The following is a 15,681-nucleotide window of genomic DNA, read 5'->3' on the forward strand; positions in this document are numbered from 1 at the left end:
CGTGCATGACTTCAGACAGCCTTTTCTGAGATACTTTGACCAAGAAGTGCTGTCCCCAGGACATCACTATGGACAACTGACAATGCCAAATTTTAACACCACTCTACCTTCAGCCGTAATCTAATTCACACGAGAGAGTCCCAACACTAAACATTGCCTTCCGAATCAGCCTGACAAATTAATGTGTTGTACTCTGAAGGACTTCTCTTGCCTTGTAGTGACATTTGTACTTGCTACCGAGATTGAATGAAAACTATATATCCAGAATGTTAATGAGTTTCTTTAGTTTCCAGCGTCTGGACAGAGCAGAGAGATTATCTTATGAAGCTTTGTGTATATCGTGCCATATCCACCTTTTACTCCCATGTGCTAATCTGCTACTGTACGTGTGTGATATTTGTTGTGATTTTCAAAGTGTACTTCTAATGATCTGTTAAATCACCACAGTACAGTGTGTGAGGTTGAGTTTGGTTTTATATATATGAAAGTGAATATATATATATATATATATATATATATATATATATATATATATATATATATATATATATATATATATATATATATATATATATATATATATATATAAAGCCTAGACAGCCCTTAAAGCTACAATGATAGACCTTTCTGGCATTTTGCAGTGGATTCTTCTTCTTCTTTGTTTGTGGTTTTGGCTTTCATCTCAACTATGAAGTGTCTACTGTATTTTATTTTTTCAAAAGTCTTATAGATTGAAGCCTTCTTATCCTATGCCATCTCATCAATGTACCTGAAAGTAGCAAATGTGTCTGAATTTATTTCCTCGAAGGTGGCGGTTCAGTCGAAATTGGACATCAGATTTCTTAGAAGCAGTAGATACATTTCTTCGTAGCACATTGTATAATCTCTGACAACTAACATGATTTCAGATCAAAACACTGTATGCTCTACATTCAACTCTTGACAAGTAATGTCATCAAATCAATTTGTTGCAAATCAAGAAGCTTTCAGAGCTCAGTTCAGATCATTCCAATGTAATGAATCTCCTCTGTCGAACATTTAGTCTACGATTTAGATCAAATAACTGTTATATCATTCCAATAATATCAGTGACAATGTATTTTTTTGTGTCCCTTAATTATTATGTTGCATTACTTTCCACCCCCAATGATCTGTCACTTGGAAAACCAGGACAAGTGGAAGCGTTGAGATGCACATCGTAAAACAGTCGATCTCCAATGGGACTTGAACTCACCCGGACCTGCCGCCTGTGGAGCTTTCAACCCCACAGACTTAAAACACTTATGTACTTCTGTTTGGGCATATGAATGAAGTGCTGTAGTTTGTTTTTCATATCATCATCCTGTCATATAAACAACAAGAAAATCAGATGATGGAAGTAATGGACTTGATTAAATGTTTCTACTCTACTTTTATACATTATTTTCTTATCAAACTAGTTGACAAGTATTTTTATATGTTTATAAGTGAATACACATTCACAGCATAGCTGTGTATATATGTAAAGAGGGATATTTAATTATCTTAATTATTTCAAACTGAGGATGACTGTTTGCTCCAAATTTACTAAATCAAATTCTTCACCCAGATGTGACAAAGAATGTTATTTCTTGTTGGGCCTTATCAATGGAGAATATATTGATATATATTGAGTTGTTCACCGCCAGCTCAGAGCGTAAAATGCTAGGTCAGGTGGGAGAGGGTCTTAGAATTGATTCTGGCCTTTACATAAAAGTTTAAAACCCCATGGATGAATTATTATAATCACTGAGATTTGAAATACATACTTCCCATCGTAATCAAAATCCTAGTATACATCCAAATCATACAGTTGTGTTCTGCTTTTTCTTCCATATGAATGTCTTTTGCCCTGTGTCTAGCTTTTGATGCTAATAAAATCTGTCATTGAGCCAGATGGGGTAGAGCATCTTTGTTTAAGGTTCAAAAAGCTGCACCGACCTGAATCTTGTATATATACTGAGCCTCGTGTCAGCGAGATCATTATTATTCATTAGTTTTCTTTATATTTTGGGATCATATGTATTGGAATTCTTGAATTCCCAAAATATGTTTAACCTACTGCTGAATTTGGCTGCCACGGCATTCGTCTCCTGTATATTGATTTACTTTTTGGGAGGCAATATAAAATTGCATTTACATATTTCAGAAGTAGACATTGAACATACTTCTGTGGTCAGATTACTGACATTACACACACACACATACATTTGACCACAAGGGGCTTGTTTTGACCAAGGGAATGTTATTGAGACGTATAGATGGGTGATAAATTAAAAGACGAAGATGCAACATGAAGAGTTTTAGCAAGGTGATGGCATAGTTTCTACACGTCTCTACTGAAAGGATGAACACCCTTCTTCCAAAAGAGATTCCTTCATTGTGTTTTGGTGATAGTGATGGAGAGCACTGTCTAGCATCAATGCAACATGTCCCATAGGTGTTCAGTTGGGTTGAGATCTGATGACATAAAGTCCATGTAAGATTCACATCATTGCCATCCAAATCAAACCATTATTTGTGCATCCTTAAAAACTCACTCTGACAGTTCAGTAAACACATCACGTAAGGCATCGTAGCACTAAATAATGCCACAGTTATCTCTCACAATATGTGCTGCAATTCTATTTATGAAAATAGGGCTTCTATGTGTTCCTCATTCCTCTCCTGAGCTGTGCCATGCTGTGAATTCTTTGTGATTGGTTTTAGAAAGTGCTTTGTATAAAGATCATGTACATTTGCAACTTTTGCACATTCAATCATTGGCAGTGATTATACTGCACTGCAAAGGTTGCAGACAGTCACAGCATTTTGAATGTCAGTCTTGTGTGCTGAGAGTACATAACATCCTAGCCATCAATTGCATGTGCAAAGAGAGAATATACATTTAGGACGAAACAACAAAGGGGCCTTAAGATCTTAATTCAGCTGTATGTGTAACCTATCTAGTGGGCATCATCTGGCCATGCACTCATCATTATCTGCATTTTAATCAATAAAACCTTTTATAATTAGTAAATGCTCTACTGTGAGTATTCCAAATACAGTCAAACCATAGGGATGTTTGCTCCTTCAAAAATGGACATGGGAAGATACATTGTATTATTTAGTTGTCCTCCAGCCTTGGCAGAATATGATAAAGACGAGAGAAAAGGAGGTAAGTATGGAGAGGATAAAAGACCTCCACAGCTCCGGGAGAGATACACTGCACATTATAGCGGAAACTGTGATTCACATTGTTGAAATGGCAGCACAAGAGCATTTCCTGCCTACCCCTTGCACTCATGTTTACCTTTAATCTCTGTATTGGTTCACTTTATGATAGGTTGTTTTAGAGTGCCTCAATGTTTGCACAAAATCACAGTTATGCAGACATCCAATTAGTGATCTTAGAGAAGCAGGGGTGTTAACCTGCATCCAATAAGCAATGAGCCTGATCCTGTAAAAACAACATGAGTAGCTAGGCTTATTCAAATGTGAATTGCATGGCATCCATGACCAAGTTCTTATCGAGAGTGTACACATCCACACACAATTTAATTCAGCGTTTGAAAGATAAAATAACATGCACTTGTGTTTTTGAGCGAAAGCTACTATTTGCCTTTTTTTTTTAACTAATCAGCAAATTAGAGAAAATGCTCAATGTTTGATCTCAAGCAGTGAAGGAGCCGCAGATAATCAAAATAAACTAATAACAGTTCCATTGATTGATACGCTCGTTCAATTAGAGGGAAGTCTGTCCGAGACTACATCGACACGCAGGAAACAGTCGAGTAAAGATTAATCCCCGCGAATGAAACAAATCAGCATCCGCGCATGCACCGCGAGATGACAGCTCCCGCTCCCCTCTATGTGGTGGTACAGCCCACAGGAGAGCGTCTGGCTCTGCACAGCCTCTCTTGCTCGTACACTTAACGGCGATTCCTGTAGTTCGTGTTTGCTTGCTTGTGCTTCAGTGAGGACGGAGAGAGAGGAGCGTTTACGCGTTCATTTGGCCGTCTCACCACCAGTCCAGTCCGACATGGAGGGAGTCGGCAGCAACAGGAGCATGTCCTACAGTAGATGGAGTTATGACAGGTAGGCGAGCTTCCCCCATATTGACAAGTGTACGGTTTCAAACGCTAGTTTTCATTTTTGCGTTTCGTTTGTAGTGTCATGCTAGGCCGATGTTGTTAAGGTTGGTGGGGACCCCCCGCGCCGCTCGTGCGCAATTAGTTGACAGGTGCAACGGATTTGGGAAGAGGAGATGCAATGCGAGTGTGTCAAATAGCCTGAACATCACACTCTGTATGCTGGATGGATGTCTGCTTCACTACCTCTTTGTCCATGTTTTTTTGTTTTTCTATTTTCACAATACTCAATAGGTTTATCTATCTTTATGTCCATGTTTTGTCTTTCCATTTTCATAATACTCAATAGGTCTATCTATCTATCTATCTATCTATGACTTGACATTATACTTCAAGTTGTTTGTTTGGCAAGTGACAATTGACCGAGGCAGACTATCTGTGAATACAAGCTGAAGTGCTTTAATCACAGTGCTGGACTTATTAGACAGGAGGTTTGCAGGCTTTGTCTCAGCACGGTGTGTGCCATGTGACCAAGACCAAACATGTTGGTCCAAATTCAAACAGGTATTGTGGAGTATGAACACGGGGACCATTAACAAGTCATGGCGGTCCTTGGCTTGATAACAGCTGCGTTTTTTTAATACTTTTTTTTTTTTTGTGTGTGGAAGGAATTAGAAATAGGAGCACGTTGGAGGATTGTTATCCTATAGGTGGATTTATGACACATTCCATCAATGGATATCATGAAAGAAAATGGCAAAATGTTCATGTTGTGTGTGTGTGTGTGTGCATTATCAACATGATGTCAGACTTGTGAATACGTCAGTTGAATGGCCATGCCTTGTAAAAATGGCTCTAATATGGAGAAGCCACACTATGTTAATCATATCAATGCACACATACTGTCTCAGCACAATTGTTGTAAATATCTTTAGGAATACCGACCAACTATCACCAAAGCATACAGTTCCTGATTAGCTGGACAATTACTCCTCAGTCATTGATTACAAGAGGCGAGGCTCCATCATTCGAGGATAGTTTACCCTGACAACACTGGCTCATACAATATAATTGTCTTGTTTACAACAGCAATATCGTATGATAATTATATACTCCAGAAAAAAATCTACCCACCCAAGAATTGTGACGTTAATGTGAAACTATCTTAATGCTCAAAACATTAGCATACCGTTCAAATTTAGGTTGCAGGTATACACTATATCTTAGTGAAGGACTAATTATGATGCCTTACTAAATACATTTACGTTTCAACATGAGTAATTAAACTGTATTTCTTTTTTAAGGTAAGATCAGTAAAGCGAAAGCCAGCTCTATGAGATCTGTGCAGGTGTTGCTGGTTGTTGTTTTCCCTTGACGTTTTACTTTGGCAGACAAATAATAACACAAAGGAGACATGTGCATATGTCGTACTTGTGGCGGCACAGGCTCTCTGAGGGGCAGAGGTGAAAATGGAAAAAATGGCATCTCTCATGTGCTAGCTCAGGGGCCACTTGAGTTGGGGGCTGATGCTGAAATATAGACACGCAATGTCTGTAATTCACCCTTCAGGGCCCCAAAGCAACATCCATGAAGACTAACACCCCTCCACAATGAAGGCTGTACACACCACCGTTGGTTCACCCACACAGGTATTTTCACTGATGTTACCTGATCAAACTAAAGACCATGTGTCTGCCCCTCCTAATAGTTATGTAAAAGACCTGTTGGTGTATGCTAGGCCACACCTTTCTTTTTAAGTGAGATACTTAATTCTCATTGGTCATATTAAATGCGCCGAACAAGCACCATGTTGAACTTTTTAAATGACCATCAGAAAAAATAAAACTGTGGGTGTGTATAGTACGTAGGCCTTTGTATGAAAGTAAGCTCTGGCTTTGTCTACATTCATCTTCCATTTAATTTACAGTGTCTGCTCTGTTTGTATAGTAAATCAAAATACTTGAATACGCCTGCTCATACTCAACCATGCCTACTGACGTGTTTTGGCAGGCTTTGTTATTCATTGTGGAGTCGGTTTGCACGTGGACCTACCGGATGTACAATCCCAATGGGTCCTGGCACCCACTCAGTAAACACTGTATCCTAGAGATGGAGGGGCAAGGTGGGTTGACCAGATACACTTCAGAGTCACATAGCTTTATGCAGAATGATCATGTTTTAAATCAAAGACAAAGGTTAATGTGAATTTCCTGGTAAACATCTTTCATACCCTTTTTAAAATTGCACAGGATAAACCGGTAGAGAAAAAGAGGAAACAGTGGAGCTTGTCAGATTCTCGTCAATCCCTCATCTGTCTTCATGGGACTTGATGAGAGAAGTCACCGTTTGAAAGCATTAACTGTGGACATTGTAGCAAGTGATAATTAACCAACATCTCATAATAAATGATGGAACATTTTGAATTGGTACTTGGAAATAAATGTGCACTTGTAATTGCATCACTTACCTATTGTTTTCTTGTGTTTGTAAAAAGGTATTTATTTTTTAGATTATATGCCACAGACAGCTGAGAGACATCTTAACTCATCTTTACAAGGTTTAATGAGGTAATAAATCAAATGAGAAGTAGGGTCATGTCGAGAGCTGTAGGTGAATATGAAGCCCAGGCGGTTTAACCAGCTGAGACTAGCCAGGCAGTGACTACCAGATTTTACAGTACTCCTGATGTTGTGATATTTTATTGTTGATGTAGATCTTTACAAACAAACATAGAAGTTGCTGACGATGCATGATTATCTTGCAATGTCAGTTGTGCTGGTTTGAAATCTGTGCAGCTGACTGAAGAGACTTGAATTGCCTCCTAACAATACTATATTTAACAATGAATGCTTTCATAGAGTTTTGTAGTGTTTTAAGCACCTGAATAACTACTTTGTGTAGATCTGATGAGTTGAGCATAGATGTGCATGCACTCTCCACTGCTACTGTAGAATGTACGCTGGTAATAATTTGCAGAAAAATAAAAAAAAAGAGGGAACCAGTCCCAAGTACTAGATTTGCAAGAGACCCTCCTCCGAGCTCCAGAAGAGGGAATCCATTGTGGGCGGCTTTAAAAATGAGTCACAAAAGAACCATGTACCTTAGTTGAAAATTTGAGAGTGAGAGAGTGAGAGTCACATGCCCTACAGGAAAAGTTAGCGAACTCCTGTATGGCTGTCTTTGTCTAAAATATGAACAATAAAGATAATAGCCAGAACTGCAACTGAATACATGTTCTGTATTATTTAATATATAGACAAAATGTTGGTCTAAAACATTCAAATGCATAGTCAACAGACTGTGAAGAGGGGGCAGTGGTGATGTTATGTCAAAGATGTCTCCTGAAAAGAGCATGCTAACCAGCTAGCCCTGTCCTGTCTTGAAATACGACTCGTACCTCGAAGTAATAATAATAACTTTATTTATATTGCACCCTTCCAAAACGGTTACAAAGTGCTTCACAATAATCATAAAAGCAAATGAGAAATACAATCAAACAGTTAAAATAATATAACAAGATGTAAAGATAAGCCACCCGGTGAAGGTGAGTCTTCAGAAGAGATTTAAGAGAGGATCCTGATGGAAGGGAGTTCCACAGCTTCTTCAGTCCGACATGAGAGGACAAAGAATAAAGCTGCCCGGAGGGTGGACTGTAGGGCTGCAACAACGAATCGATAAAAATCGATTATCAAAAGTGTTGGCAATTTCATTATCAATTCGTTGTGTCGCGCGATTATTACGCCGGGCAATAAGTCGCGGAGAAGAAAAAAAAGAGCAGAGCAACTGGCCGGCCAGTGTTTCTGAGATTGGAGTGAGACGCGAGAAAAGCTGAGGTTGTGATCTTCTCAAAAATAGAAGATCTTTGACAAGTCGAGTCTTGGCCAATCAGCGTCTTCATGTTCCTCAAACTTGTTTTTAATGGAAGCTAGTCAGCTTGCTATCGCGTTAGCTAACGTGTTTGGGTTGTGTATTGTCGTTAAAGTTACGTTATGTTCCGTTACAGTCCAGTCTTGCTTGTAAAAAAAACGTAACGTGATGAAACATGCCGTCACCCCCCGGTCTGGTTCAGTTCACGCTGTCACTCGTTAACGTTAAACCGGCACACCGGCGGATCTGGCTGCAGGTTTTTTTAGTTTTTTTTTTTACTCAAAGTAGAATGAAGCAAATCACGTAGTTGGGCTTAGCCAACAACGTGACGTCGTGGTCATAAGAGACCCAGAATGAAAGAGTTTAAGGAAGAGGACGCTCTACATGTAGCAGTACAGCTTCCCTCTGTCCCAGTATTTCATACATATTGATAAAGCAGTGTATGTAAATGCAGCCTCTGGAGGGATCAATTACAGTAAAAAGGGCTCACATTTGGCAGATGTAAAGCATAGATGTGTATGTTTTTAGTGTCAGTCCATTTTGTTGTTTTAATTAACAGCTCAGGGATGTTCAAGGAGCAACCTGTTTGTGCACTTTCTGAAGATGTTTTGCACTGTCACTTCTGTTTTTGAATAAAGGGTTGGAAATGAACGCTTTTTTGATAAAAACATTTTTTTTATCCGATTAATCGAAAAAATAATCAACCGATTAATCGATTATTAAAATAATCGTTAGTTGCAGCCCTAGTGGACTGTACACAGTCCAATTGCGTTTTGTTAGTTGGTTAGTTTTTTTCTCTATTAAAACCAAACTAGACAATATGGTGGGCAAATGGAGGATAGTGAGCGGATATGAGGTAAGGAGGGAATGGTTTGTGTGCTACAGCATCCACTGAGATGAAGCTCAGATGTTTTTCAGATGGAGATCAGAGGGAGTTTGTGAGGGTGCCAGGGCAGAAAGTCAGCCAGCCTGTCAGTCCAATGCTTCCTCTGCAGTTAAAAAGGAAAACACTGGCATTGTCTGGGGAGCCAGCCAGCTGACCTGCTGCTGTGGTTTGAAGCTGCACCTCCTATAATCTTGCTGACAAGTGGGATCTGACATCAGGTGGAGAAGCTTCCTCCCGGACATCTTCCTTGGTATTTTGTTGCTGTGGTGCCTTTTAACACAAGTAGATGTGACAGTACAACATATGCATCCATTGAGGCATACATATACATCCGCTACATCAATCCACTACAATCCACACATACAATTGTTCAATCAATTTAAAATACAATTTGAAATTGATTATTAAGATTGATGCAAGATTAAACCCAAACGCAACTTGTTGTCTTATTAAATCCCACTTATGATGGTTTGGACTGAGGTTTGATATTTTAGGATGCAGGAATATGGCAGATAGTGTAAGGCCCAATCCCAATCTCCACCCTTAAGCACTCAAGGACTTTGAGGCACGCTCCCGTGAAGTCCGTGAGGGTTTAGGGCTGTCCCATTGTCACATCGTAGAGTGCTTGAGGGATCTCTGGCAGACATTTTGACCCCTTTATGAACTCTTTCCAAAAGTCAGCATTAGATCATGCCGACTTTGCCTTAGGGAATTACCCACAGTTCATAGCAATTTGATGTTAAACACGCAGTTCCCAATGGAAGAATGGAGACATAAAAAAAAAGGTAAACAAAGAGGCACGTGGGCGTTTAGCCCCATAAAATACATTTACACTACAACATTACGGATTAAAGATGGAACATAAAAACACATGAAATCAGAGGAATGCAAGCAGAAATTATATTTACAATATTTATTTATAAATACACAATTATATACAATATTTGTTTTTGTATTTACATGATATGTTGCAGCAAAGTGCTGTCCCATTCATATTTACACCAGTTCAAGCCCTCACAGCCTCTAACACTCAACCACTTAGCAGCTGACGTCAGTAAGTCCCTGAGGGTTCAGGGTTTGAGGGTTTGAGGGTTTGAGGAGATTGGGCCTAAGTGTGAGTCCAACAATCAAGATGGATGCCAAAGCTTACTAACTCTTACAAATTAAAAAATATTGTATGTGTGTCATTAAAATACAAAGAAATATCAGCATGTGTTAAAGTATTTATTGTACCATCATAAAATGAATCCCTACACATCTGTGCCAATAAGATGGGACTTGATTTACGTTACTTAAAAAAAACATTTGTCTCTCTTAGTATTTTTTTAAATTGTTTTACAAACTATGGTTCATATACCACAGATTCTATAAATTGTATAATGATTTAACTCTCCCTACTCTATAAATGGTATGTGTTGTTGATCAATCGTATCTCGTCTGCATGCAGGAAATAAAGGAAAAGGGAAAAGGACTAGTTTTTATTTATCTCCGTCTTGCTTTGTGAACGTCCTACATTTTAGATGCAGATAACGGAAGACAATCAGCCAGAGTCCAGGATGGGGCCTCTTAAATGTCTTCCAGTGGGACTTAATGATTATGTTTGCTGTGCAGAGATGGAAAAAATGATATGCGTGTGACAGAGTGCTGGAGATGCAGATTAAATGTGTGGAGGTGTTTGTGTGGGACAATTTTACAAGGCTTCAATAATTTCTCAGTGACGCATATCTAGTGTGAAAATAAATGGATAACAGTTCCTTATTCTGAATCACCAAACATCACATTTGCTCCCATCTTGTTCGGCAGCCATTACTTGCAACAGCCATGCATTTTTGTACCCTCTTTTCTAACTTACTGCCCTTGAATTTTGAATGTGCTTTAATGAGAACCATCGCGTCGTTTGCCAAATACATAACAATGTACACAGGAATATGACTTAGTGATACAGCGCAGTAAAACCAAGAAAGATACATGTTGAAAGGCTGAGTGTTTAAAAAAAGTGAAAGAAAGTAAAAGACTAGAATGATATACAGTTAAGAATAATAAAATGCTACATTACATATAACTGTTAAAGAATAATAACTATGCTGCCTAATGCTATTTGCCCTTTTTGCACAGTCTAATATTTAAGCTCTTTATGAAGGTTTTGTTTTTGAAGTATTGCCAAATGCCAACACTAAAGGTAATCTTCTGTCAGTGCTTGGCATTGCTAAACAAAGTAAATCCTCAGTTTCATCAAAGGAATAGCATCGCCTTCGTCCATGCTTCACAATGACGATACGAGTTGTGTGACGGTGTTTGTAGCCCCCTCACTTTGATGCCTTTGCTGTCTTATTAATACAGGACAGGCTGTTGGTTCTCCTTCACATCAAAGTGGATTTGTGTTGAATTGCCTTTTTAAGCAGCAGGTGTTCCTTTAGAGCAACAGTCTAAAGCAGCATGAAAGCCAGCTGCGCCAAATAACAACATGTTAAGAAGAGATAAATATTTAAGAATGGCACCTTTTTTACATGATTAGTATCTTGAGTAAACGGACCCTTTTGCCTTTTATTTATATGTCTGGTATGCACAATAGCCTCCTGCAGTCTGTGCTCATGTTTATTCTTATGCTATTTCACCTTCATGTGTATCAGATACACTCTGAAATGGACAAGTATCATAGGCATATCTGTAAAGGGGAAAGTCATATATTTTGTACTGACACAAACATGTAAACAGTCATTCAGATGTATGATACAGTATACATACGTAAATACTTATTCATATACACACATATATTAACACAAATCTTGTACTTTTTAATTTCTTTTTAATTTGGATTTGAAAACATTATTCTCAAAGTTGGCCATGATTTAACTTGATGAATGGATATGAGCATTCGGACACTTAACTAAGTGCATTCAAAAACATTACTGTAATAACCATTACTTTAAAGTAAATGGGCAGATTTTGAAACATGATTTAATGGCTGACTGGATGAATGAATATGAGGAGAAATCTGACCATAGAGGAGGCTCGACAGCATGGAGTCTCTTCGGACAGTTAGTACCAAGAAATGTGATGAAATGAATACCTGGGCTATTCTCCTTGCCTCGTTTATTCACTGTTCTATTAATGAACTAATGTCTGTTCTTTTCTTTTTTTTGTTCTCTTTCATTATTCTTTATCACGATACTCTCTAATCTGCCATCAGCATGGTATAATACTATTTCAGCTCATTCAGCTTCTGTCTGTATTACCTTTTAGACCACCATATTTTAGTATATCACACAGGACGATACGTTACACATGACAGATCTTTATTTCATCAGGTAAGATGTTTGGTGTTACACGCCAATGGCTGAGTGTAACCGCATGCAGGCTTATCTCCCTTTGCCCCTTCGTCACATGGGAGAGAATGACAATCATTCGTCGTCTTGCTGGGTCTGATATTAGTTGTTTTTGCTGCTCTATATTATATTAATTAATTATATATTTTGATGTATAAAAAAACAATAAGCAGTGAGGCACAAATTACATTATTATGGAGACCAAATGGACCAATGTTTTACAAATACATTATGCAGTTAATAATCATTTAAATAAGAATACGGGCAAAATATGTAATCATGAAGTTTTGGGACGAAATTGGGAACTAATCTAATATATTCCCTTCTCATCTAGTTATTTGATCCTACTTCTTTTACACTTTTTTTAAGTTGCATTTTGATTCACAACACTGTATTTTTCCCAATGACATTTGTATTTAATTATGCCACTCTTCATCATAAAGTGTCCTCTGTTAATAAAGACAAACAGGTGAGAGACGGCTGTTAATTTGATCCAACCAATCACATAATGGCCTATGTCCTGTTACTTTTGATTATTAACAATGTCTTATTCATCTATTTAAAAGCTCACTTTGCCTCCATGTATAAGGAGATTATCACTTTTGAATACAGTGTATTAGCTTGTCACAGATTCATACACTGGACACTGGCTTCAAAACCCATTTGTTAATAAACAATTATGATCCTAATTGTTTGTCAATAATGTCTGTCAATAATTGTATTATTATTATTTCATTGCTTGAAATATGTTCGTATTTTAATTATCACTATCATAATTAACAATTTTGAGTGTTAATTCACACTGGGCTGCCTTTCAATTATTATAATACTGATGGGAGAATAAATCATGTTGCTATGTAATTAATAGATATTTGGAGGATTATTTTGATCCGTTAAACACGGAGAGAGCAGCTGGCCTTCTTAAGACGTAAACAGGTGCTGAGCATAGGACATTGTTAGGAACCGTTTGGCCATATAACTTAACTCTGGTATACAATCATTCATTGGGATGCACTCGCACTGTGTCCATTAGGTTTTATGTAGATGTTTCATATTATTTGCTTGCCAAGGCCCTCTGAAGATCGATATGAGATTAAGACATTGCCTTTCGGAGACACAAATGGTGTGTGCCAATCCTTTTAATTTCTTCAGTAAATACATCTTAGTGGTTAAAAAGGCATTCTAATTGATAGCAGGAACAAACACATCATGCACACCCAGACGGCGTGGGGTGCAGAGTCAGGTAGCGTGTCTCTCATTTTCCTTCAAGCTGTTTGTCCTCTGTTGACTCCTGAACATTTAATGAGTTTCTTATTGTATAAATGTGTTCATCTGACGTAAAAAAAAATACAGAACAGAATGTTCTGTAATAACTCAGGGAATTAAGGATTTTGGTCTCTGTGGGAAAAAAACAAAAAATAAATGTAGGCCGAGCAATACTATTTCTTGATCTTCAGTCCATCAAATCTGTTTTCATGACCGCGATGCCTATGTCGGCTGCAATTATGTTGCATGTTTAGCTAATAAAAGGATAAAAGAGGCAAATAAAGATACATGATGACAGAAAGTCTAATACTTTTACCGCACATACAATAGAGAAAGACATGAGCTAGGCATTTCTATCGGCTCAAAAGACTGACTGTAGATTTGTGATCGACTCACTGCCTTTCATTTTCAACATGACGCATCAGGTTTCATTCCATCCTGTTCCACTTGTCCATCACACTAAACATAAAGGCATCTTTGTAAATGTGTGTTTATTAATACTTGACAAACACTATCATGACAAATGCATGAATGGAGCTGGCACGCTGTGTTCAGGAACTAATTCTCTATACAAGTCAGTGTTGTTGGCTAGAAGATGTCCTTTTGCAGGAGCTCTTAAGTCCCCTCCCTCGCAGAGTGTGAAGCTGTTACTGTAGCTGGCAATGCAAAGGTTCTGCTATTGCACAGCACCTCCATGTGTCCATGAGCGATCACTACACATTTCCGTCACTGTTCAACGTCTCCCCCTGTTGGCCAGGAAAAATAAACACGACTGAATGCAGCAACACAGTGATGGTGCTGCTCGCTGCTGATTCATCACAGCTATGGCAACTGACAAGATGGTAATTGGTTTGTGTGTTGTGCCTGTGTGTCTTTTCTTGAAGCAGATATTATGGTTGACCGGTAAGCTTTTACATGATAATTGGTCTTCGCTGTTGCCATGGTCACGGGAGCCTATCGGCAGAGGAGCGTGTGTCAGAGGAGGCAGCGTGACATGCAGAGAAAGACATTAGCTGCCTCCTCCTCCTCGCAAAGATGCTGAGTTAGGATGCAAGAGCTGAACACATTCACACCACAGCGCTCTGCTTGAATTAACCACGTTCATTAGCAATGCTCCCTCACAGTCAGAATGACATGGGCAGCTGCAGTATTTCACTTGAACACGACTTCATCTGGGACGAGCTGTAACTGTGTCATTTAGGGCTGTTTTCATCAACAGTAAATTGCTCATCTGATTCATGATGTGTGATGAGTGTGTGGAGCTGCAACAACTAATTTGAGAACTAAGGGACCGATAGGTATGACTACACAGTGAGTCACATGCATATATTCATCTAAAGATAGATGCAGGACTCTCACACTGTACAGCACCTGACGAGATGACACTCTCAAATAACATCTCTGCCTCTCTGTCAGCAGGGTGTGAAGAACAATGTGTGTTCATCCGTCTGTATGGGAAGTAGTTTGTTTCCTTAAATTGAACATGCCTCTGAGAAGAAAAATTATACCCCTGATGTTGTACTTTTCATGCTCTGCATTCTCTCCAGTGAAAATACATTATATAAGACAGGACTAGGACAGTTTTGCAATGTATAAATATGCAGTGAGTCAGGGAGTGTGAAATAGAGTTTTAAACACAATTTCATGAAAAGTAGTTCTTATTTCAATCTTGAGCACTATAAACCTGTGCTATGTACCAATATAAGATAGCGTGAAAGCCCAAGACCTAAGATGAACAGCAGCTTTGGGAATATAAAATAATTAACATCAAATATCTTTGACTTCCTCTAGAAAAGCCTCAGTTGTTGTTAGCTGCCAGTGTTGTGGAGGAAGGAGAACCTCCGATTTAATCCTTTGATCTTTGATCCTTTTGTGTGTGATATCTTTCAGAAACGTATTTATTTGTTGTGCGTTCTCCTACAAAGCAATCAGTGTGCCTGTGCAAGCCCTGCAGTGCAGAACCTGTTGATGCAACAAAACTACTTGGTATGGTTTGGAAAAGATTGTGGTTCTGGGTTAAAATAAGTATGTGTGCCTCACGCTACACTGTAACTTACGTACTCAAGTATGTAAGTACTTGCATATAGGCAGAAGTATAAATGATGAATGAGAAAAGCCTGCTTTGATCAATATTGTAAATGACAATATTTAACACAGTATGCACGATTAACAAAACTAAATTCTACATTTCACAGCTCATGGCTGAGGAAAGTTGGAGTCAAGGGTACTATAATGCTTTAAAACCAGT

At 38.4% G+C, this 15,681-nt stretch overlaps 1 protein-coding gene across 1 annotated transcript in view; it reads left to right on the forward strand.

Moving 5' to 3' along the window:
- Positions 1-4,039: 4,039 nt before the first annotated feature.
- The window catches only part of tub (TUB bipartite transcription factor), a gene marked incomplete at both ends in the record, with an annotated part of 37,209 nt that continues 25,567 nt past the window's right edge, over positions 4,040-15,681 (forward strand). Inside the window, one exon of the mRNA XM_079217067.1 lies at positions 4,040-4,095. Coding sequence (XP_079073193.1) covers positions 4,040-4,095 — 56 coding nt within the window. The remainder of the gene's footprint in view (positions 4,096-15,681) is intronic.

This window comes from Taurulus bubalis (assembly GCF_910589615.1).
Source record: "Taurulus bubalis genome assembly, chromosome: 4".
Lineage (NCBI taxonomy): Eukaryota > Metazoa > Chordata > Actinopteri > Perciformes > Cottidae > Taurulus > Taurulus bubalis.